This window comes from Haplochromis burtoni, unplaced genomic scaffold (genome assembly GCF_018398535.1).
Source record: "Haplochromis burtoni strain Fernald_Lab_line unplaced genomic scaffold, NCSU_Asbu1 Contig_131, whole genome shotgun sequence".
Lineage (NCBI taxonomy): Eukaryota > Metazoa > Chordata > Actinopteri > Cichliformes > Cichlidae > Haplochromis > Haplochromis burtoni.
In genome coordinates, this window is record NW_024582492.1 from 878,285 (window position 1) to 904,504 (window position 26,220).

A 26,220-nucleotide genomic window follows, 5' to 3' on the forward strand; every position below is an offset into this window, starting at 1 on the left:
AAAAAAAAAAAAGATTTGTACAAATTGGACAAACACTGGTTTCACAGTCCTCTTTGTGGACTAAGAGTATGCAGAGCACGTAGGGAATGCAATTTTTTTAAATGCTTTTATGATTTTATAGAATGGGTACCATTGTATGGACTGGTCAATGCTAAAGGGAGAAAAATCACCACGCACACTGTGACCATTTCTCTTTTTTCCCTCCTTTGTTCTAAGCCTCACAATTTGGCTTTCAAATTGGACTTAGCGCTTCACTGAGTCAAGTCATATACTCCCAGGCTGGGTGGTCGTCTCCATTTCTTGGGCGAGGAAATTCTGTCGGCCCTCCTGCGTTGAGCGGAGTGATAATGTTCTCTGTAAAACACAATCAGTCACCTCCTTCCCTGCCTTTGTCTAAGGCTCGAGGACCCCCAATCAATACTGGCTGGCTGGGTGACTTATCATTGCGGCTTGGTCGCGAAGCTGAACTGAACGGGGCTGCGGACAGCGGGCTGCATCCTGATGCAGACGTGAGCCTTGGCCTGGTGGCTGCATCAGTGACCCGCATGCCAGGCAATGATCAATTTGTTATGAGGTAGTTTTGAGAAAGATAGGGATGGATCACGCAGGCAGTGCATACAAATCTACTGTTTATGGAACTAGAGAGAATCTGCTGCATGAATGTAATCAAAACAGTGGCATTTATGAGTGAAATTGATTTTCCAGCACGTCATGATCTTACATTTTTATGTTTCTGTAGAAACCCCCACCCTTTTTATTGTTTCTTCTTTTTTTTTAAACTCTATTTAAAGGCCTCAGATTTATACTAAAGACTTTGAGGAACGCATTGTATACAATGTGCAGTTCATGCATAATGCAGGTGTTTAAAGACCTGCGTGAGCACCGAGACATGTTATGTACCAGTAAATCACAGAGGCGAACAGTACATTTTCAATCTGCAGTGCTGTTTGAATGTGAGCATGGGATGTCGCGTACAAGCAATCAGAATGCAGGGATTTACAAATCATTTAAAATCTATATACAGTTGCCTGGTGAGTATTGTTTTCTATCTATATGATACATGAAGCAATGTACAGAGGCTCTTTTAATCACCCCCAAAAATAAAATAAAAAATAATGGAAAAATGAAAGGAGGGGAAGTGGTGACATCGCAAAGATAGAGGGCCAGGAAACCATTATGTCACAGGCAATTTGCATTTTTTTGCTCTTTAAGAGATGAGTAGCTAAAACTGTGCCAAAAGTCACAGTGCATCATCTCACCCGTGGGCAAACTATCGATGCAAGTCTAGCTTGTGCTGGAAATATATCGTCCACAGAATTAGAAAGTCCAGCACAACAGCGCTCCTTTGTCCGATAACTGCTATACCCCAAGGACCCTGCTTCCCTCACCATTACGTCCGTTGCTTGGAACACAGTGTCGTAGCTGCAAGTAGCAATGACCAAGTTAGTACAGTTTGATGACTCATGGTGCAGCAGTCCTCAGCCTACTGTGGGCAAATCACCTTTTGTGTCTTCATTCAGGAAATCAGATGTGTTTTGTGCTCCATTCACAAAAGGTGTTCATGTTTATTATACACCACAATGTATCTGTACTAAAAACTAACCAAGTGTGTGCTTTGATAATAACTGGAATCATATAAACAGGCCTCAGAGCAGGGGTGTCAAACCCCCTTTTAGTTCATGGTCCACTTGCAGCCTAATTTGATCTTAAGTAGACCAGACCAGTAAAACTATTTTCTAATTTATAAAACTCAAGATAAACAGGCTGAGATATTTCTTTTGGAAAGGGAAAACATCTCAGTGTTTTCACATTACAAAGAAATCCTGCTGTAATCAGTCAAAGAAGCCGTCATCACTGCTTCCTGGGATTAACCACTCTCTAAGAAATAAATCTGTAAAACTACATTTAAAAGTACTGGCAGCTCATTATTGTGAATTTGTGCCATAATTTAAAAATGTAGAGTGAGTGGTGGGGGAGGCAAACTTGTGATGTTTAATGCTTTTAATTAAAACTTATTTATTTGTATTATGTTATCAATTTCTTTGGTGTAGTGTGGGTGATGTGTTTATCTGTAAGAAGGCTGTAAAACCTACAATTATTCAGACCACTGATTCAAATAGAAGTAACTGTTTAGACTCTTGTGATGTGATTCCTTTTTTAGGTTCGGGTTCTTTTGGAAAATTCCGTTTTTTGCCTTTTCTTTTTGGAGTTTTCCCTTTTCGGTTGGGTTGGTTTGGTTCTTGTGGTGATCTTGTTCTGGACCCCGAGCTATTAGTTTGACATCTCTGTGTTAGTTTGCATAAATCTAACTGAGCACTAAAAAAATGTGTTTGTAATAAGTCAAGTCAAAGTTTATTTTATAGCATGTTTTAAACAACCTCTGTCGGCAGATTCTTAACTATATACTGTACTCAACTGTAATAAGTGTTTTATGTTAATTACTTATTATATCATTTCACATACTGGAAATGCTTGGGCAGTATAGAAGCAAACTGAAGGTTGAAGGCTTTGGTGGCATGTGTGAAAGGACAGTAAGATCACAGCAGGGGGGACATCATTCCCTGCAGGGTGGTTACTATGGGAGTAGTGACCCATTTGAGACCTCCCATCTTTGGATAAGATGGAGCGAACCTTGCATTCTATTATCTACTACAGATTCCCAGGCATCCGTCTCTGTCTGCATTGTGCCTTCACATTCATACGTGCACAATGTGTGCAGATGTGCGTTTTGAATGTGACTGCATACCATTTCCTTTTTGTTTGTTTACTACTGTAAGCCAGTGTGTATGCCCGTGTGAGTGCACGGCTGCCTTCATCCTCCCTCTCCGCACTGTACGCACAAAATGAACCACCTACCACACAAAAGCAAAGAGCTGACAGAGCCTTTTTTTTCCTTTTTTTCTTTCTTTTTTTTTTGTATAGCTAAGAGATTACATAATATGATTGAGTGTGCTGTGTACACATCTGCACACATACACACAAACTTTGTTGCAGATGGAGGGAGGTGCCACACGTGCACGCACCATACTCTCACCGTCTCTTTCCTGCTTAGTCAAACACACTTTGAGCCCGTGCAGACAGACGGTGCACGCACAGATGTACACATGCACGCTCTCTCCGGAGACACCACCCCCACTTTAGTCGGCAAGCTGGACCCTCGGTGCCCTGAGGCAGAGACAGAAAGACAGAAGAAGAGATCAGTGGACCCAGTGATGTGTGTGTTATTTACACCCCAACTCCCAGTTTTCTCTCTCTCTTTCTCATTTTCCCGGTCTTCATCTTCCTTTTCCCCAATTCAAAGCTGCAAATTCAGCACTCTGTCAGCTCTGCTCGCAGTCTTGTGAAATCACATACTAACATTCTTTCCATCTTTATTTGCTTCATTCTCCATTTGACACAAAGGCTGCACCCCGTGCACATGGCGCTCACATTCTTCTTTCTCTTCTTCTTTTTTTTTTTCCTCCCTTTTTTTTTTAAATGAGCAAGAAGCTACCCCAGTGACATCTGAGCAGTCCCACCTTCTGCTTGGCGAATTATATATTTACGTGAGTTGCAGGATAACACGCAGTCTTTGAAAATGTCATCTGAAAAATGCATCCAGGACATCAGGCCAATCCTAAGGAGCCCACACCCTCATATGAAATATTCTACTTGATGAAGCATATAAACAGGAAGTGGGCCTTTTTTGTTTCGCACAACATTTTCTATGTGTATTTGTGCAACTGTGTTCCAGCAGCCTGCACGTGCTTTCATTAGTTTGCATCTTTTCTTCAACTGTGTTCGTGATGATTATTTTGCATATAATCCTATACATTTGTTTATGTACGTCTGTCTCTGTGTCATTGGCCACACGCATTTCTTTCTCCAGTCATGCACAAGATACTTATGCCCTCCTAGCGGAGGACCTCGCGGCCAGGTTTGCGGCTCCCTCTGCTTCATCAGTGTAGAAATGACTCAGGCGCCCAGCCTCCCATCACTTCGCTCTAGTCTTAGGATGAAGGTTTGAGGCCATGAGATCACAGAGGGTTGCTCAAAAGAGAGAGTGGAGGTGATGCACTGACAGAGAGCATAACATGATATGACACAGTGCGTTGCATTATGGCTGATTAACACATGCTCAGCTCTGTCACCCGCAATAGAAAAACACAAAGGTCTACCCATCTGCCTCTCTGCACTTTCCCTGCCTCTTATATCTTGGGGCTTCCCTTCTTTTTTTCCCCTCTCCTCTGCCCCAGTTACTCCGCCATCTTTGCTGATTAAAGTAAGTGTGAAGGACATGCACTGACTTCAGTTGGGCTACTGAATTATTTGCTGTCTTTTTTTGGGGGGGGGGTTAGTCCCTCCTGGGACACTGTAAGGAGACACTTTTCCACTTGATTTGCCGAGCACTACTTGTGGCTGACTGCCTTCTACCTTCACCAGAATGAATGCATGCAATAAGAGCAATGAGCCTTGAATTTTAACGCAGACATATTTGACCTTAGACTGGAGAGCATTGATTGGTCAGTTGCAGCAGAGGTTCTTCCTTTGTGCTTAATGCAGTATTATGAGTGTTTCCTTAACTGTTACGCATTTACTTCAAACTACCCGTGTGTAAAACTATGCCTTTTTATAGAACCCTTTAAATGTCTTCTTTGAGAAACTTTAGGCTTTAAATACTTTGAATAGTTTAGAGGATTGGATTCAGTTAGATGATAACCGAAGTGAGCATGGATTTGCTGTGCCTTGTACAAACCACTCTTATCGTGCTTTTTGATAATGCCATTCGTTTGAACGTCCATTAGCAGCACTGGCATTTTCTCCGTAGATGACTGACATTTATGTATTTTTGGGAGTCATCAGGCAGATTAATCAGAAACATTTACGCTGCACATTTTTTTTGCCCCGCTTCAGGTGTCCTCTCTAATCGTCCTTATTTAATCAGGAAAAAGAGCAAAACAGGGTGGGCTATTTACGATCGCACTAAAAATAAGACATGCAAGTAATAGTCATTTACACACACTTTGACATTTTTTAGGGCCCCTGCTCGCAGCCACACTTAACTCTATTTACTATGGGTCGGCAGAGAAACACCCCTCCCTTACGTTTCCCCCTGCCTGCCTCTCTGCTTCCCTTGCTTTTTTCTGTTGTCTAATGAAATGCTAAATATTTGTTTCTTGAGGGTAGTATTTAAATGCTGGTCCTGCGCTGGTTGGGATCTGCATATCCTGTTCCACTTAATGAGTTCCAGTTATATTAGTTTCCAAGCATTAAGATGAGACTTTTTGACATTTCCCTGCTGGCCTTGTTGTCACACAAACAGGTTATGACATGTACTTGTCCCCTTTGACACCTCTGACTTGCTGAATTTGCATTTCTATTTACACATATTAGCCACAACAAGAACACCTGCCTAAATACTTCCCTTGTTCCACCAGAGGAGTTCTTGCCCGTCCTGTCGTGTCTTGCAGGAGGCAGATCCTTCTGGGTATGTGAGTTGTGCTGGTTTCAGTGCACTCCACAGATGTTTGATAAGTTGGGGATCTGGGGAGTTTGGGGTCAGGGTCAGTGCCTTGAGCTCTTTCTTTTTCCTGAGCTGTTTTTGTGTCAGAGGTTCACACAAATGCTAGGACTAGGGTTTTGCAGCAAAACATTGCAATGTAATAAGAATATCGGTGTTATACATGTTGCTTGTCGGTATTTTCGATGTTGTGGCTGATCCGTGTTTGATTACTGCGTTGCTGCTGTTGTCATGCCAATATGCAAAGCGTTCCTTTAGCATCTTCTCGGATGAGACGGATCAGAGCCGTCTTTGTTTTGTTTTTTTCAGCCACAAATGGAGAGAAGCAGCTTACTGTATAGCCGCTGTGGAAGCAAACGCCTCATCAGTTCTCCTTATTACCTGCACACAGACACGGAGTCCTCTACACATTGGCATACTCCCCTTGGTTGAGCAGCCAATTCTGTTCCTAAATGAATTTGCTTATTCTTTTTCTCCATTTGCCTCATGACCGCCTCCCCAGTTCTATATTTCTCTCACTTTATCCCCCTCTTCTACTCCTTTTCTGTTGCACTGATTCATTTCCAGCGACAACAGCACAGCTGATTTTACTGTCAATTTCTGAGCCTGTCTTTGTGACCAAATATGGTCTTACAGGCACCTACTTTACTGGGAATTACTGCTCTTTTGGCATTTGCTTAATGCAGTACAGTCAGTACTGTGCAAGATGACCAGAAAACTTTTGAGGTGTGTAACTGAGATCAAAGGAGTTGGAAGAACTCACTGGCTTTGCAGCTAACGTGTTTCGCTCACAGTACAGTCTGTAGTTTCCTCTTGCCTCAGTGCCTACACACTATCATCCCCATCTTTCTCATCTTTAATTCAACCTGTTTGTCTTTGACTTCCTTCTTCCCCTTTTGTCTTTTTGCAATCTAGGCTCTGAATTAGATATCTTATTTGTCATTTCTCCCTCACTTTACCCTTACTCTAACAAAGTACATTTACTATTATTTTTAATTGATTTAATTTCTTGATGTGTGATGATTTCTAACAATATTATTTTGGATCCCTACACTTCCCAGGTTACAGTTTCTCTAACTGCCATTGTATGTTGACTTCCTGTATGTTTTGTCACTTGTGCTGTATCAGTACAGGGCCAATTTGAGCTACATTTCTGCTGCTACCAGCTCTAAGACTGTCTGAATGAATACTGATTGTCATTGTGCAACCAATTATAGGAAGGGAAGTTGAAGGTTGTGGACCTTAAGGTTATCAGACCAGGTATTGTGTGCATTTTGCTCTCATCAGTGGCTTCAGATTGACTCCTAACATAATCGTTCCGTTGCTCTCGCCTTTCATAAATTTTTGTAGTCATTATTTGTCTGCACCCTCTTTTCTGTCACTTGTGAGCAACTTTTTTTAAACCCATGTGTTACATTTTTGATAGACCCATCCATGTCACCACCATAATTATTCAAATGACTGTCAAGAGCATGAATGTTGCCATATTTTCTATGCATTTACACGTAGTTATTCTTTGACTGACCCTTAGGGGCATGACTGGCATATTATGCTTCATCAGTTAAACTAGGCGTGGGATTGGAGCGTGTGCAAGGTGCCTGAAATAACTTTATTCCCACCTTGCTTTGCTGCCTGATTTTACAGACTTGACACTTTTTTTTTTTTTTTTTTGAGACCCAGGCTGGAAATAATTTTTGATTCATTCCAGGACATTCTTTTTAATTATTATAATTCTCAGTAGTCTTCCTTTGTAATTTAGGCCTGTCCACTTCTACTGTGTTCAGAATCCTTGCTTGCCAGCCTGCAGGAAAACCCCTCTAAATCTAGAGAATGGGAGCACTCTGCTAGTTTTGGGAGTGAGTTTTTGTGCATTTTACGGACCCGCTGTTATTTTTTTTTTTTGGTTTTTTTTGTGTGTGTTTTCTTCCTTCTCTCCTCCTCTCTTGCCTTAGGGAGAGACTGTTACATAAACAGGCTCTCGTCATCCCCACATTTTGATTCCCGCTGTTGTACCAGCCTCTTTTCATACTGCATTTTTCTCTCTCTCTCCCGTTTTCAATTATTTACTGACTTTTCACCATATGTCTCCACACACTATGTGTTTATTTCCTACTTCCTCAGTGTGCCAGTAAGGGTCACCCTGAAGCTCTTTGCATGGTTCAAAAGTATACTTGGAATTCAGACATACAGCTGCTGAGAAAGCGTACACTTTATATTACTGTAATATGGGAATGATCTCTGTAGCTTGAGCACAAACTGAGAAATGTTTCATGATGTTTTAAAATTGTATTTTGCTGCAGCCATGTCAGCTTTAGGTGTAGCATTTAGTTTTCCTGCCAAATTCTTCAAATGAACAGTTTTCTCCAAAAGAGCAGACAACGCACAGGATAGATTTTCAGCTGTTATGCACAGGCTTTGTTTATATTAGGCAAAAACCCTGTCGTGTAGTACAAGATAAAGTGTTTAGCAACCACTTTTTCATTCACTTACTATTTTACTGGTGATGTGTTCTGCAAGCCATCAGGCCAAGCCACTCGGGTTCTTTTTCTCCACTGCTATAAATGCAGTCAAGGAGTTTACAACAGAATCTATTTGACCAATCTCCTAATCACTAAGCGTTCCCGTTTAAAATGTGAGGAGATATTGGGGGGGGGTCTGTGAATGTTGTGTATTATGCCTTTTTTACCACTTTGTCAGCTTGGAGATTTGCTCTGGCACGTGCAGATGACAATGCCTGCCTTGGCGCTGCTGATAGAAGTGCTCATAATCTCACTTTTGTAAATGGAACATCAGATATTCAGGGGAACAACATCAGAACAGTTATTCAGAGACATTTACGTTTTTTACCTCTGATTTCACTCAAATCTGAATGTTATGCCCTTAATATCCTCCCCCTTTCAATTTATTTCTCTCCTGTCTAGTTCTTACTTCTCTTTTTGCTTTCCATTGCTGTTCCTCACCGCGCCGCCTCTCCGTCTCTACTCTACATTACTCCTGTTCCCTTATTTCTCACTAACAATGATCAGGATTCTTCTACAGAGAAAAACAGACTAGGGAGGATGTTGCCACCCTGTGTAAAGGCAGTTGTCATGGCAACACTTTGGCAATCCAGGACGGCCTAGCCTGTTAATTAAAAAGTTGATTAATTGTCTTTTAATTGCATACTTGTACACTGTAAAAGCAAAGTAGTCCTTTTTCTTAATCACTCTATACTTGTCTTTCCTTATTCTCTTCTTGCTCTTGTTCCTTTAAGCTTTTCTATAGTTTCCAGTGATCAGGCAGAGAGCATGCTCTCACGGACAGTAATCCAGTTGAGCTTATAAACATCTTATGGAGGAGGCTTGAAAGACAGAGCAGGGAGAGGGGATGAGCTGAAAGGATGTGCAGTCACTGTTAATTTCAACCCCCACCCCCCACCCTTTTTTTTCCTGCACACAGAAGCACCATGCAGGTAATGCTATAGAAAGTAAACTTGACACATTTGGCCTCAAGGTCATACCAAGGACAGTTACTAGGGAAATCAACACAGAGAGGTGAAAGCTGTGTGCCCTGGGAGGGCTGGCCAGAAGAGATATTAGAGATATATAATATATTAGAAAATATTATTTTATATTACTAAGTATTCATAATTATGTAGCTATAGCACTGCGTGTTCAATGTAGGGAAAGGAAAGCAAACACTTTGCGTTTTGGTTGGTAATACGTTAATTTATAAATTTGGTATAAGCTCAAGTGTTAGTGTTAACAGATGCATTAAGTAAAGGTTTGTTATAATTTGAAAATAAAATTAATTTTCCATCGTTAAGTTGATTATCTCTACATCCAACACTATGCCCATTTTGCTGGTGCCTCATTAAGGCACTACCAGCAGCTTCACATGGCACAGTGCTGGCACTGTTACATTGTCTTCACAACAGTTTCTTTTTCATGTGTTTCTTTTATCTGGTCCTCCTCGTGGGAACTTTGTCCTTGTTTGTTTCTTTCTTGCCCACTCCGTAACCCTGATGCTGTTATACTCGTGTGGTGTTTGTGCAAATTGCCAACCTGAAAATACCAGTCTTTGACTAACAAATACCATTACTCATTATTTCCTTATTGTTATTGAAGGAATTTTTTGTTTTGTTTTTCATTATAATTAACAAGACTGTTTTATAGAGCCAACATTAAGGATACAGGGCAGCTGTGGAGGATGCAGAGTTCATTTGGCAAACAATTGCAAAATTAGTGCATGATTCATGGTTCAGGCAACTTACTGAACCAAAACCTCAGAATTTGTAATTGTGGCCCTCTTTTCCAGCAGCACTTCTTCCTTTTTTAAATCAAAGTTATCATGAAATACAGTGAGACAAAGTGTTTGTCTTTCTCACAACTTAATTACTGTATCACTCCCTTTTTTCTGTCCCTTCTCGCTCTTTGTCTAAACCTTTGAAGATTTTTCTGTATCATGTTCTTGGAGCTCGTTGACTTTAATTGCATGCCTGTTCCCCAGCGATGCCTTTGTTTGCTCTGATCTTGTGCGGCTTGATCATCTTTTAATGGCCTCCGAAAGACACAGAAACTGCTCGAGTTAAAGAAACGGCCCACTTGACATAAGGCTCCATATACTAGAGGGACTACCTCCAGGGACCATGGGTTTGTTGATGTTGTCGTCTCGTGTGTGTGTGCGTGTGTGCGAACACGCTTCTGTGAATGTCATCTGTAAACAACGCCTGGATCGATCTCGCAGCTGCCTGTATTTTCATACATGGTGAGTAGGGTGGCACCCGTGTGCAGGGTAGCTCAGGTGTAGGTGCACGCAGATCGCTCTTGATTTCATATGCACCCACATTCTCTGTTTCTATGGTAACGCCATGCCCCCCTTCAGTTCACATGCTCATACCACCAATCTCTGTCAGGTGTAACTTGGTGTTTGTTGCTAATAGTACTTTGTCAGCGGTCTGACAGACCTACTCCCACCACCCACCCGAACACACACACACATGTCTAAGTGGATCAATTTGTGTCAATTTAAAAAGTGTAACAAGTTGCCACCATGATAGCCGTAGGTCGTCTCCAAGCCCTTGACTGCTGTTTGCACGTCCGTGCACACGTATGTGTATGTGTGGGGGTCATATTAGCCGTGTAAAGCTGGGGTTGAGTAGCCTTGCCGCCTGCCTGCTGCCTCTTTGATGGGAGAACATCTGTTGGCTGTGATATGAAGCTTGGGAGTATCTCTTTCTCTCTCCTTCTCCCTCTCTCCTTCACTTGCTCTTCCGTTTCTGTTATGAATTCCCCAGCTGCTCGGCTCCCTCCCTTCACGTAAAAAACCCTGTCCCAGACCACCTGTGCAGTTTTAATGCATAATTTATCTGCTAAGTAACCACATCCGAGAGACTCATCTCTCCATCCGTCTCATCCTTTCCCTCTATGCCCTCATTGAGGTTTGGCTCGGGATGTCGACGTGGACCCCGATTTCCTAATATTCCCGTTAAAGCAGATTAGGATTGATTAGGTTTCATTGGTGGGCAGTGTATCCAAGTGTTGAAATCAGCAGCCAGTAGTGTCAGCTCGAGTCAAGAAGAATTTTGTAACTTCAGTTTAACAAGACTTCAGTTTCACCTCTGGCAGCAGAACAAGAAGCCACGCAACACCTATTTTGACCTCTTTATTGGCAAGCATCAACTAGACGATCGATTTACATATCTTATTGATTATCCTTTGCAAGAGGTGCCATGTCGAATCCTAAGGCAGAATACTTTTGTTGGACTCCTATACTTTTATACTATTGTATATTAAGATATGTCTCCAATCTTAATATACTGGTGCTGTATGACTCCAGTTTTTACAGCTTGTCATACGCCTGTATGCAGCTGACATGTTTTGTTACCATACCCACTTACGTGGCCTTGCAGGCCCAAAAGCAGTCGTATTGCATTAGCCCATTGTGACAGAAACGGTGTTGTTACCACATTGTAGCTTAACCTGGACCAATTTTTCCCAGGGCTACAGTCATGTATTATGTCTGAGTATGAGTACGGTAAGGAAGAAATGACAAGGAATATTGCAAAGCAAGTCCCTCAACCTCTAAATCAGTTTTTTATTCTCCTGTCCTGCTTACTTAGACCACCAAGACAAGGTGAGCCATGAAGGTTAATGTACCATCAACAATCCCTCTTAACCTTGAACACTCTTTTTTTTTTTATGCTCCATGTGATGTATTGGGTTAGTGTCTTTTTAGTTTAGTGTTCAAGAGCAATTGAGCTTTCGCAGCACCTGTCAGTCAAGTAGCTGTCCAGTCAAGATCAATAATGACATTTTTCATGTGGAGGCTACTCCATTTGAATTGGAAGTTGTCAGAGACACAGCAGTGACCCTGAACTTGTAGTGTTGCCTTACATTATGATCATTGCACTACAAATGAACTCTTAAACAGTCAGTAAATCAAAGTGGTGGAGTCTGGTAGAATGCCCGTCAGTCGAGCTGTTTTCTACCTTGATCAGCTCCGAGTATCTCCTTGTTAGACATTGTTCTGAAAAGAGAAGTGAAAAAAGTTTGCACTTTCACCATTTCAGTGATACCAACAATAAATTGCTCTCCTTGAATAATCGTAAAATGAGTCAAGTCTTTTGTACAAGTTTTGGGGGAGTCGCCCTAAAATAAGATCAATATTAAACAAGAGTTTTCTTAATTTGGAGATTGCATTTGATAAAGCAGAGGGTTGTCAGATTCCTGAGAACTATAAAATGTACCCTACTTTATGCAGAATGTGCTGAAATGTTTGTGGTCTTGTGCTGTGAGGCTAGCCCGGTATTTAAAGTTCCCTTTTGTTTAAAGTGGGTGTTTCACAGTTAATCAGCCCTAAGAGTGTTAGGCAGCCCAGTTCAAACTGGTGGACTTTCTGAAAGTCTGTTTCCGCTGCCACATAGGAAAGAAATTTGTGACAAATGAGAACGAGTTCATAGCATCTCCCAACCACAGAAAATCTGTCTAACAGCCAAGAATTACAGCTGTCACAGATGATGAGCTCAAGATGACTGCGTCAGCTGTCAGCAAAATGATTCTCAGAGTGTGAGTAAAGTCGTCTTTTTAAAAACAGCTGCTGGGAAAGAAGTCGGGGTGACACATATTCAAGATCATTTTATAGTCCTCCAACTGGCATTAGATTGTTATAACTATAGTAGACCATCACTTCACCTTTTGTATTAAACATGATTATTATTATTATCATTATCCATGCATCCACTTTCTTAACTGCGTGTGCAGGTCAGGGTCATGGAGGAGGATTCTGTCATAGAGGTAAAAGTGGGACTGGCAGTGAGCTGAACACATTGCCAGTCCCTCACAAGGCTGACACAGACTGACAACCACGCACATTCATGTGCAGATTTACTCTGATTTAGGGTCACCAGTTATACTACAGCTATACTAATTACCCAGTGAACAAAAGGACAGGGAGAGCATGCAAACTGCTGACCACTGCACCACCATGCGAGTTTGTTGCTCTTGATTTACTTCTATAAGTGCAACAACAACAAACTTGGGTTAAAACTACACGTTTTATGCTTATAAACTAGATACTTTTGAAAATTCACTTCTCTCCTTTGGAGGATTCTGTTTAGTTATGGCAGATGCGACGAGGCAGCTTGCATCTCGGTTGCCCCCATATCATGCTGTACTTCAGCTGCGAAGACCCCCTCATTGCAGCGCCTTTGCTCGTGCACAAATGATGCCGGCATAATGCCGCCGCAGTCCTAAGATGGCATGCCAGCATGACATTGTAACTCAACAGTGTTGGTGTCTAGTGTGGCGTGTCCTGCCATGCTGGCTTTCCCTTTCACACAGACAATGATTCCGCTTTGTGACTGCCTCTGCTGCTAGCTTTAAGGCGCAACAAAAAGCGCCCTTCCCAATCCCATCCCAGTACCTTTTACACAGAAGCGGCGAGGTGGAGGAAGAACAGCCCCACCTTGAATAGGCTATGAGAAAGTGGCGGCTGTCCATCTTGTTGATCATTCTCCAGCTCTAATGACTTTGTCAATATAGAAACATTGTTAAAGAACAGAAAATCCAGGCCTGTCCACCTTTCTGCCAACCTGACCCAGTCATTAACATAAGACTGTTGCTGATTTCTAATGAGCTCTTTCTCACTTTTTATGCAAATCAGATTCCTCTCTGCTCCTAATTTACTTGTAAATTAGGAGCAGAGAGGAATCTCTCTGCTTTTAGGAATCTCTTTGAGGAATCTCTCAAGCTTTTAGAGTTTTAAGGCAACATCTTGTCAACACAATCTAGCTCTTCGTTTTAATACAGTATCCAGTAACAACCATCCACGTATTATTGTTTGACAGTCTTAAGAAATGAAAATGAATCTTAAAGCAAAACTATTTTCTTATGTGCAGCATAAAGGCTTTTGATGTGAAAGAGAAAAAACGTGCCCTCCAATTGAGTTAATGAACCTTTGTCGCTAAAGGGAGATTCATCAGGGATATAATGGGGCTAAATTGATTCACAAAGTGCACTTGCATGAACAACGTGCTCCTATTGATTTCAATTGTTCTTCAAGTCTGATTGGGTAATGAATAAATAATGAAACTTTGTAAAACACATGTAATAAGATAGACCACCAAGATTTTATTATCTTAATCACATTAGCCCTAGCTTCAGCTAGTTTGCAGCATTCTTTCTGAGGGACGCCTGTTTGCTCCAGGTTGCGTGGGCTGAGCCCTCTAGTCTCCTGAAGTGTGTTAGACTCAGATGGCAGTGCTTCCTCTGTTGAGTGTCATGTATTTGTGAGTGCCATATATGAGGACAAGACTTGTAAAGCTACTGAATTTGTTGCACAGATAATATTCTTTTCGAATGTGATTGCATTTATGCCTCAAATAAGTGTGATGTTCTCAATTTGGTGGAGAAAGTGAGTTGTATGAAATGAAACACTTTTTTTTCTCTTAGAGATTTGTTTCCAAGCAATTTGCATCTAAATGAGGCATATTTGAGATGTTTACTTTTTAATGTTACTGCACTGTTTTCTTCTAACATCTGGAGGTGAGGCCTTGTTTTTTTCTTTGCTTCTCAATCTTGTATTTGCATTTGTCTGGCGTATTAGACCCTTGCTATGATAAAAATTTGGGGTGTTTGTTTGCGTAAAAAAAGTGTACACTTTGTAGCAATGGTGATTTTAGTCTTAACAGACCATACACAATCACATAAACACACACACACACTCTACTACAATTGATACACTGCCACATTTAATCAGTGTTCAAACCAGCCCTCACACCCTCGTTCTGGCACTACGTGTGTGTTCAGTCATCCATCTGTCTGTGTATTCATCCACCTGTGCTTGAATGTGTGAATCTATGAATGTTGCACCATTGCTTAGTCTTTCTGGACTGCGGCAGTCTTCTTCAGATTAGAAATATTCAGATAAATTGACTCTAAGCTAATCAGCAGACCTCTTAATTATCCAGAGCAGAGCTGCACTTAACTGTCAAAGAGGTACTCTTCAGCCAGAGAGGTGTCTTGGGTGCCAGGCTTAGAAAATAAGGCTTGCCACTATTGCACTGCTGTAAAAACCTGGCCATGACAGCTCATTTTTCTTCAGAGCTGTTGGGGTTTCATTTTGGGTTTTTTTTTTTATACAGCCTTTCGTTACTTATTCAGCATTTGGCAATTAAACATTACACTGGCTAATGCCAAAGCTTCTCAGCTCGATAAGCAGAATTTCTTTATTTTTTTGGTCAATTTTATCATGTGCAGTTAAAGTGATTAGAAAAATAAAAGAGTTGGCATATTCGTTTGTAGCCAAAACCAAGGAAGCAGGATAATGGAAGATTAACAGAATGAAAGTTAGAGGAAACAACAAAAAAATCCAGCTGGAAATTGGAAATCAGCTAATCCCTAACACACATGCTTCAACAATTTTTCCAGCTTTTTTTTCTTTTTTTAAATGTGATTCTGATAGTCACTCTGAGCGCAACCTTTCCCCATCACCACATTACCCCACTGGACTCACTTGTCACTCACTTGGGTGTAAGTGTGTTTTGTCATTCAAGAGTTGTGAAGGTCAGCCTAACCTTCCATCTCTCAGCTTGGGCTCCATTATTAGGACTTGTGCTTTCAACATGAGCTAAATGGCCTGCCGCTTTTCTTTTTCTTTTTTATCCCTTTTCCCCATAATTCTATCTCTCTCCTCTCGTCCCCTCTTTCACTCTCTCATTGTCTGTGGCAGCTTGGTGGCTCTAGCGTCTGGCTGCAGTTGCAGAGCAGCAGCAGAAGCAGCAGTCACATACCTGCATTCAAGTGGAACAAACAGGATGGTTGGCTGCTCACGGAAGGTCATCAGCCCTGGGCACAGTGTGTGCATGCTTGTGTGCATATATTTCCAAAAAAATTTTTTATGGCTTTAAAAAGTGACAGAGCTCTTTCTTCTTTCTAATGATGTACTCAAATGATGCAGAATAAATTTTCATCTTGCTGTAATCACACTGATGGCCACAAATAATAAATATGTTAACATATGACCTTCTGCCCTCATTCAATCATGCAGCAACAAAGGGAAAAACGGGGATCTGATGTTTTCTTTTAGCAGAAATCTGCTTCCGAAGTGGACACCAGGATCAGAGGTGTAAAGATCAAAACTAGAGACACAGTTAATTAACTCAGGGTTGCGATTTATTTATTTATTTATTTATTTATTTTTGTGGCTTTTTGTTTCTTTGAGGATATCCTAAATAAAACATGTTTTTTTTCTAATAGTTTATAACTTTGAACCTTTGCGCTTCTACACATCATAGAATCGGATGTCGACATGAAGCCTTCTCATTGTGCTCTCTGTCCAGTCCCCCCCCCCGTAACTTGCTATCAGCCTAAAACTGCTGCAGTGACATCTGCTAGGCTAATGAATGGTGACACTCTAATCTTTGTCTTCCCTAATTGGTGCTGCAGGTTTGATCAAAAGCCAAGTCATGCTAGCTCAGTTGCAATATGGTAATCATGTTTATTACTAGACGCTGTGTATTCCAGCATTTGTAAGTGTGCACATAAAGTCTGCATATCTAAAATAGCTATGCTATCCTAATATTGGTTGATCTTGGGGGGTTTGTTTTCAGCCCTAAGTGACCTTAATCAACCTCTACCCCCAGAATTTCTACCTGTCTACATTCTTTCTGTCTTATTTCCTTTCTCCCAAAGCTGCAAAGCTGTAAGCTATGCACAATTAACTGTGTGGTGCTTCAAAACTGTTATCTGGTGGCAGGCTGCAAATACATCAATTCTGCAGTCAAGTTGGGCAGTTTAACTCTGGGGGCATTCGTAGAGCTGCAGTTTTGGCACTTGCATGTTCCATTTTTCAGGCCCTTTACTATTTGCTCAACAAAACCATCAATTGCCCCAGCCTTAAAATATGCCTTCAGACGATAAAGAAACCATGTGCCCCCCACAGTATGATGGTGTGAACAGATTTAGGTCCCCTCGGCATGAATAAAACCTGGGCCATATCAATGAGGTACAGGATCATCTTAGCGCGCAGAGGAGCGCATGTTATACTAAAGCCTCAGGTGTGATTACCACGTGCATCTTGGCAGATGAGCCAAGACAGAGTGGAAAAAATGACAACAGTAAAACCAGCTAATCTAATTAGCTGAAAGATACCGTGCACTGAAATAATTAGCCAGAATCTAATTGGCTGATATCAGTGTGCTGTTAAAAATCTGCCTGCTTCATTTTCTTCTTTTTCAGTAACCTTTAAAAGTAAACAGTTCCCATATAGCCTGCAGAAATGTGCAGTAACAAGCAGTCGGGCTACAGCTATACAAGAAGTTGGAGCAGTATGAAGCTCAGCTGTACTTGTTGACTTTTGAGATCCCCACGTAACCTCTCCTCCTGTTTCACAATGATCCATCAACAGGGAGCTGATTAGCTCGCTTTCATCCTAACAGTCTTGTGTTTATGCATGTGTTTAATGCTATTACTGTACCTGAAGCTGTATACAGACATGCTGCTTTTCCCTTTAGCCGCCTGCTCTTTCTGGTGCATCCCCTTCTTTATGTAAACACACATACACGCGCGGGCTTGCTGACATCCATGCAGTTTGATATGTGGCCCAAGGCAAAGCACTTCTCTCTAATGAGCCTCCTGCCCTCCGTTTCTCCTGGGGAGCCGAAAGAGGACTAACTTTGATGCAGCTTAGAAAGGATGTAACCTGCTTACACGCATCCTCATAAATTGCTGTGCTCGTGAAGGAACCTAATTGACAACATTCTTTACCGAGGGAGGGATATTATCGCCGACATTACATGGCTAATCTTAACTTGATCCTCGGTCCACCTTTAATCCTTAACCCTAAAACAGGGGTGAGCAACTCGAGGGCCGGTGTCCCTGCAGGTTTTAGATGTCCTTGAACCAACACAGCTGATTTAAATGGCTAAATTAGCTCCTCAACGGCTGTATCCCAATTCAGGGTCTGCAGCCTTAACGGTCCACACGGGCCGCGTACTCAAAGACCGCTAAGGCCGGAAGTGAGAGGCTTGTGAAATGGGACGGTCTAGCCTCCGTCGCGCTGCCCAGGTTGCCTAGCAACCATGATACTAACAGCTGGAAACGTTTCATACAGCTTTGTTTGACAGAAATGAAGGACAAAGTCTTCTGTTCATTTGTTTGTTTCGACATGAGCTTTGATTTGATAAGTATCTGAGGCTGAGACCACGGGACTGTGAAATCATGATTATTGGGCTTCACTTCTGTACTGAACAGTCATTTAAGATTAGCTAGTAAATAACAATTAGCTAATGTTGTTCATGAGACTTGAGTCATCTCACTTTGGTAATGTAAATCTAATATGGCCAATTTTAAAGCTACAATTTCAATCATTATTAGTTATTACAGCAATGAATGAACTCTGTTTCAAATACTGAGCTTCAGTAAAGATTCAAGCTGCATTTATTTATATTATTTATATTTCCTGTCACCTTAAATCTTCACTCAAAGACAGGTTTCTTTGACACTGTATATATAACTGTGTTATATATATATATGAGAGACAAATGTTGTTCTTTTAATATGTTGGCATGACTAAATTTGTCTCAGTGCTTACTTTAAATATCCATAAAATCATCACATTCTCTGCAACATTAACATCAACTATTGAACGGCGTATATTTTAAAGTAAAGGCTTTAAAACCAAGTTAGTACAAACATCGCTAATGTCACATAACTTTGCTGACATGTGGCCAACAGTAATGTTTTAATGTTCTTCGTTATTAAACATGCGCACATAAATAAGTGACATAATATTCAGTACTTACTTTTAAAAGTTTACTCTTTGGCCGCCCGTCTTCCGCCGTTTTTCTCTCCGGAAAAATTATCCACACCCACCGCTGCGCTATGCATTCTGGGATATGTTGGGCCACGAAGTCTACACCGCCACATCCTTAAAATTCAGTGAAATGAAGGACGCATTTGAGGGCCGCATTTCGAGCAGCCTTTGAATTGGGACAGCCTCCGTCGCGTCGCTGTGATGTAATTGGCCTTAAAATGCAGCCTTTAAAGGCTGCAGACCCTGAATTGGGATACAGCCAACATGTCCTGAAGTTCCCCAGAGGCCTGGTAACGAACTAATCATGTGATTCAGGTGTGTTGACCCAAGGTGAGATCTAAAACCTGCAGGACACCGGCCCTCGAGGCCTGAAATTGCCCACCCCTGCCCTAAAACAACTGCTGGAAGACGTGAGGAAGATCTTTGCAAATATGTGTTCAGAAACATCTTTGTAGTATTATGTGAGGTCAGAAATCTGTCATAGGAGTGATGGACTGTCCCATATGCTGGCAGCATCAAGGGTTTGAAATTGGACCAAAAATAATTAGTGAAAACGAATGTTGCTTTGCTGTTGCTTGTGCAATATGCCACCAACACCGGGTATGTCAGCATGACATTCCAGTCTCATTCAGTAGTCTCATGCTGTTATAAATCTCGGGCCACTGGTGCAGCATGTACGAATTCTCATTGCATGAATTTCTATCCCTGAAAAATGTTTGGCACATTAAGCTTGACCTATCTGATCTCCATGTTTGTGTTGCATTGACATGTCTTTTTTTAAAACATTTTTTTACTCCTTGTATGTGTTGTAGGTCTGGGCCAATTATGAGGAGAAACCAGTGGAGGAGGTCGTGCATCTTTCAGAGGAGAAGGAGCGCGTGGCAAACTACAAACCAGTCTATGTCACTGAAATCACCGACACCCTGCACTTCTACGCCCAGGATGTAGAGACAGGTACCTCGAGATGGTCGTGTGCATGAAAATTCATTTTTGTTCACTTAGTTTTCCAAGTATATAATTTTCGAGTTGGCCTAAAGAGGCAGCTTGCAAAACCAGACAAACAGACTCCAGTGAATATAAAATTTGATAGAGTAACCAATGAGAATTCGTTTAGAAAAGTTGAAATTGCTTTATAAACATGCTGTTTTACTTCAAGCTGCAGATTTTTTTCTGTCAGCTTTTGCAGCTTCACACTAAATACCACTATCTACACCAGCTCCCAACAGCGGTGGCAAGCAAGGACTTTGCATTTTATTCCCTTTTAACACCAGACTGACTTTATGAATGACAATTATCTCTACTACTCAGACATTCGGCTCATCCCCTGCTGCAGCATCCCTCCCACCAGGAGACAAAACAAAGGACGTCCCGCTTATTATTACTACTAAATGATAGGAATAAATCACTACATCCCCTCCTGTCACCATTGATGTTTGCAGTTTTTTTCAAGTCAAATGGAGTCTTACAATTTAATCTACTCTCTCTATGATAACAAAAAGTTTGCCATTTAAAGCTCGGATAGGCAATTTGTTTGAAATTTTTGTGGTTTTAAAAGAAAAATTTATGATGATCCACCGTGAAGCAATGTGGGGGGACTAGACTCCAGCACTTCTGCTGGCCTTTGATTTTGGGCTTTAGAAAATCCAGCCAATCATAGAACTCTTGAGATCAGATCAGATGAGTAGTGTGAACACAAAAGTCTGAGTAGGAAGTAAGGCATACATGCTCAATTGGATGAGCAGAGGTAGTGGGTTTCAAGTCTTGTGTGAAGCCAAAAAAACAACATGGAATTTGTTTTAGTTCATATGAAACGCGGCACTTGTACTTGTGCATCTCAAAAAAGTTCATTTTTTTGGGCTACAATGAGGTATAAGCCATAATGATCCAAATCAAAACATAAAAAAGGCTTGAAATATGTAAGTATGTGCTTATCTGCTTTGAAGGGTTTAGAATAGAGGGGAGAGTGCTTCAGGGGTGGGTTGTCTATTTTAAATTCTGTCTATGTAGCTTTAATTATTGCCATGACACAATTTTGCATTTAGAAACATGCAAATACATTAAAAGCTGCATTGACAAACTAGCTGGAACAGATCTGAATCCTTTATGCCAATCACTATCCCTTCATCGTCTGCCAGTTTGTAGGAGCAACTCAGGATTCTGAGGTCTTCCTCTCTCTCTCTGCCGCCCCCCACATCTGTCTTCACTGGCAGTCGCCTGGTAGAGGCCATGAAATTGACTTTGGCCACCTTTTAATTTGCCTCACTGTCATCATTAATTAATTTGCCTTCATTTACTGCCAATCTAAGCCTAAGCATCACACGCATCTTAATAATCCAATCATTTATGACTGTGAAAAACATTTAGCTCACAATTGTTTGTATAACCTTTCTGTACATTGAAAGCTTCGGGTATTGTGACATGCGCTCAACAATATTTTCTATCAGCTGTAGATTCAAATCTAAAGCCTTTTCACTGCCTCTGGCTACTTCAGCTTCACTTTCCTGCAAGTCAGGACTAATGTTCAGGTTGAGTGAGTTGTTTTTGGGGTTTTTTTTTTTTATCACTGATCTTAATTGGGTGTCTCTGTGAAGATGCTGAAATATATGATACATGGCACATTAACCTGAAACTAGGGTTAATGCTTTCAGCATCCTTTATTTTCAGTTGGGTGGGGTGGGATAGAAGCAAACATATATTACACAATATCTAAAACTGAGTAGGAGTTCATGGTCTTGTGGGAAACAGAATGTACTCAAGCTACACATAAAAGAGCAAATCAAAGCATTTTTATTGATTTTTAGCATATTTCTCATAAGTTCTTTATACCTATAAACGAACCTGGGGAAATGGAAGATGCAAGGTATTTACAACTTCAACGTTTTTTTACGGGGTAGAATCTAAAGTGTTGCATTTAAAGAAATTGTACACAATCTGCTTTTTTTTTTTTTTTCTTAAACATTGCTGCTCTCAGTGCATTTTGACAGGGGAGCTATGAGTTATTTAATCTTTTCTCATATAAAGGCTTGATTTTTAGATGATCCAGCAGTGCTAGGGCTTTTTTTATTTATTTTTTTCCCTCTTAATTGGCTCGTGTTCTTCTACCAAGAGACTTACGTGCTACTTTAAAAAAATTGTTATTCTCAGCAGGGAAGAAAAACCTGACCGGTCTTCACCCTCTGCTTTCCTCTCCTCATCTCCCTCTCCTTCATGTTGTTTGCCCCTCCCCTCCTTCCTCCATCTCCTTTTCTCCCTTGGTTTCTTTCATTTTCACTGACGCTCCCTCAAAGCTACATTAAGTCATACCAACCTCTTGAAGAGAACATCAAAGTGTTAGGGCCTGTAAAATCATACAAGCTGAGTGCTTTATCATTACATGCCCCCACTTCCACCCCAAAAAATTTTCTGAAAAGGACTTTTATATACTCAGATAAGCTTGGAAGTGGAGGCAGAATTTTTTAATATTCTTGTGATTGCAACTGATGACAACATACCACCTAACATAAATGCATAAGTGAAAGAGTGATTATAGCATCTGTCCCACTATCAATGTCTGAAAACATCTGGAATAGCAGGCTTTTTTCTACATATGTGCTCGCTACTGCCCTGATTCCAATCTATAGGTAATAACATGTGTCAAGTAAGGTCATATGAAACAGGAATTAACCGGATGAGTAAACACTGAGTTGAATTTATATATACCAACAGATGTATTTAAAATTTAACATAGTAGTATACCTGACATTCCCATCCATCAGCGTTTCACACACGTTTTTATAACAGGGGCTGTAAAACAACATGACTTTGACTTTGACTAGTAGGACTTTAGTATTTAGCAGTAGTGTAGATATTAATACCAATGAACAGTCGGGCAGAAAAAGATGTTTTAAGTCCAATATAATGAGAAGATGATGCATGTATTAAAAAGATAAAGAAAGAGAACACACACACACACACACACACACACACACACACACACACACACACACACACACACACACACACACACAATCGGTCGGGTTACAGTCATTAATATTTAGATGCAGTTTCCAAACCATTAACCCTGTGGGAGTTGTGGCTATCTAATAGGATGGAATGTATTTATTTATTTATTGTGGCCTGCTGTGATCAGTGGGTATTGAAAAGCTTTCACAGCTGTTGCTGTACTTTAAAAAAAATGTGTGTGTATATATAATATAGATTTTTTTTTTTTTTTTTCCTAAACGAAGGAAATTTGGTTTAGAATTCCTTTTATTCTCCTGGGCCCCTCTGTATCTGCACTGTATTTTACCCCTTTTCCCATTTTAATTATTCCCATTTATAATTAAATAAGGATATAAGGGCTTGTTTTTTCTCTCTCCTTTTCAGTATATGAAAATCTTTACACAGACTCGATAAGTGATTAATTTCACGTTAGGAGTGGTTTTCCAAGTCACCAAGAAGCTTAAACGAGAAGCTCTTTAATCCTGAGTTTATTTTAAGGGTCTTTATCGCTCATTGTTTCGTGCCCCCCACCTCTCCCAGTACACACAGACACACACACACATCTCTCTGCTTTGTACTGCTGTGTCTTCCCCCACCCCCTATTTTCCTTGTGCATGTTGCTTCCTCTCCGGAGGCTATATGTAATTACTGTCAGAGGGGGGCCTGCATAGATCTGTGTGACCTTGGACATTGAAAGACAAAGGCCACTCCAGGCACAGGGGAAGGAAGTGACTCTGTGCCGTACAATATTGCTAGTTTACCACTATGCTGGAGAGTCTATGTAATTTAAACACTTGCTAAATATATTCTTGCACTCTTGATAGGTATGAATATGAAGTGGGCATGTGTGTATAAATGTATATTGGACACCGTAGTGACTAAACATTTCATTTCAAACCTTGTTTACAGAAAATCTACCTGACCAAAACACTACAGCCTAGGAAAGTTGGTTACATTGTTGTCCATTCATATAGCTTTCACAGTGAGAGGAATTGATGTGATTACAAGCAATACAAAGACTACAAAGACATATTTGTATGCTGGTTTCCAATAAGCCAAATGTGCATAACCAAGATGGTGACAGAAGTAGACATTTTGAAGTGTTTCTATCACTCACTACATTGCAAAGACCTTTTCATGATATGACTTCTGTCAGTGGCAAAACTAAAAAAGCAATAAAACACAAACATGAGCAGAAAATGCACATGTTACTGGTTGTTCCATGCATTTTTGACACTAAGTGGAGATGTAGACATGGATCTGAAAAGCTCTGCTCAGGTTTATAATGCACTCTACCAACACAGTGGCATAAACGAGACCTTAAGTGCCCATACTAAGGACTGAGTGTTCCAAGGAGCAGGCGTATCCAGCTGGTAGATCCTAATAAACATCTGTAGCCATGGCCAGTCAGCAGCTGCTTAGATATCCTTCACAGAAAAGGGGCCCATACGCTAGCTGCATGTCTGGGGCATTGCGCGTGTAGGAGACTTCAGTCCTCGGCAGTAATGTGCCAACATAATAGCCTCCACCACCCATTGTGTTGACCGCTGTAAGGTAAGAAGCTTCCCTCAATGAGTGGGAACCTGGGAAACAAAGAGCTGCTTTCCTTTTTTCTCCTTTTCTTTTCTTTTCTTTTCTTTCCAATCCAACTGGATGCACAAAGGCTGTACATAACAAAGTGAATTAAGCTACTCTCATCAACAAACAGCTGGGGGAGAAAAGCCAGTACCCCCCAAGAGTGGGGCATATATAAGCAGGCTAACTGTAGCTATAGTGATTTGAAAACTTCAAACAGGAACTATGGCAGATACAACATGTAGTTCACACATCCCTTTTGCTTCTGAGAAAGCCAGCAAAAAAGATAATTTTGAGAGAATGTGCCTTCAAGTCAGCACACTTCAAAGGAGCCCTGAGAGCCTCTGAAATGATGGGCAAATTGCAGGAGGCATGCTAGAGGCTTAAAAGCAGGGTGCAGCTGATGGGCTTCCTTTATAAACCTTCTTATAAGCCTATGCTGACCAATTGGCATGTTTCCAAAGCCCACTTGCCCAGCCAAAATTGAAGCCAAACGCACATCGGCAGTGAAAAATGTTTTACCACTATATAGCAAATGGTGTAGGATGCATAACACATCTAAAACAGAGCACTGCAATGAAATGACGCCATCTCTCAAACACTATATCAGCACTATGGTACCCAGAGAGCTGAAGCTGTCCATCTAAGTGTGGCATTTCTAGCTAGTTCTCGCTTATTGTGGCACACTGGGCCAGTATGGGTTCTTTAGATCTCGGTGTCTTTGGCCGTGGATGAATCGGCTCATATCAGTTGGCCAGACTTGGAGCACTTCTCTGACAGGAGACAGATCACCTTAAACAGCTCAGGTTGGTAAGCTGAAGGAACGGTAACCACACTGAGGTTTTTTAATGGACGAGGCTACAATCACAACCAGCCCTAAAACCTTTGACAGTAACTTTGTGGCAAACTGTTTATCCCAGAAATGTCTCATCTCTCCAAACCACACTCAAATAGAGCCCCAGCTACACTACATGTGGGCAGGCTTCATGGGGTGTTGGGAAAGACACCGGCTTACTGATGGGACTGCCACTGACCATGACGCCTGTGCAGCAGGGAGAATGACATCCTCATCATACTCGATGTCATCAGGTTCTCCTCCTTAGATTTTGTGAACTGGGTAGAAGGAGAAACTCTGTACCTGGGTCTTCCACCTGTATCCTTTTACGAAGTGCAAGCTGACTTGAGTTTTATCCAGCAGAGCTGACAGTTCTGATGATCTGTGAAAAATTAGCACATGCTTCACTGCAGTGTTGGAGAGACAGAGCTCAGTTTTAGGGGCTGCCAAGTTGCAGGTGACATTCCAGGAACCGTACAGTTATTTCAAATCAGTGCTTATATAAGCTGGGGTCTACCTGAACATACAGCTTACAGCTGCCACAACACCATTTATTCTGTCTTGTAAACTTGTGTAGAATAGATGTTTAATCTGTGACACACTGTTTAATATTACTGCATTGGTTTTCCCAAGCCACAGATTGTGTTACTGGGCAAAAGACTTGTCTCTGCCTAGCTAGTGACCTCCCCCTGATTTGGCCTTAACGCACTTGTCACATCCACGGTACTGGGCTGCTAGGCCTGGCCCCGACCGACAAACACACATTTTCTGCTCACCCCAAGCCTCAGCTGCAGCGCGGTTGGTGGTACATCCTGTCTACCGCTTGTTTCCTGGCACCCATACAGCCTCATAATGAGTGGAGTCGTTCCCCCCAACCAGGTGCCACTCCGTCCACATTATTCACACTTCTACCTTTTACACACAGCAGCTGTTCATCACCTAATGATGCTGGACCCAGCTACTGTTGGAGCAATGCAGGCAGAACAACACTGTCTGGCTGGACTTCAGACCAAGTCCTTTCCTGCTTTTTGAAATG

The 26,220-nt window shown here is 41.3% G+C and overlaps 1 protein-coding gene across 1 annotated transcript in view; it reads left to right on the forward strand.

Annotated features, from left to right (window-relative positions):
* snd1 (staphylococcal nuclease and tudor domain containing 1) overlaps positions 1-26,220 on the forward strand; it is a 187,530-nt gene that overhangs the window by 121,351 nt on the left and 39,959 nt on the right. Inside the window, exon 18 of the mRNA XM_014336127.2 lies at positions 19,606-19,747. Within this exon, the coding sequence (XP_014191613.1) occupies positions 19,606-19,747 (142 nt within the window). The remainder of the gene's footprint in view (positions 1-19,605; positions 19,748-26,220) is intronic.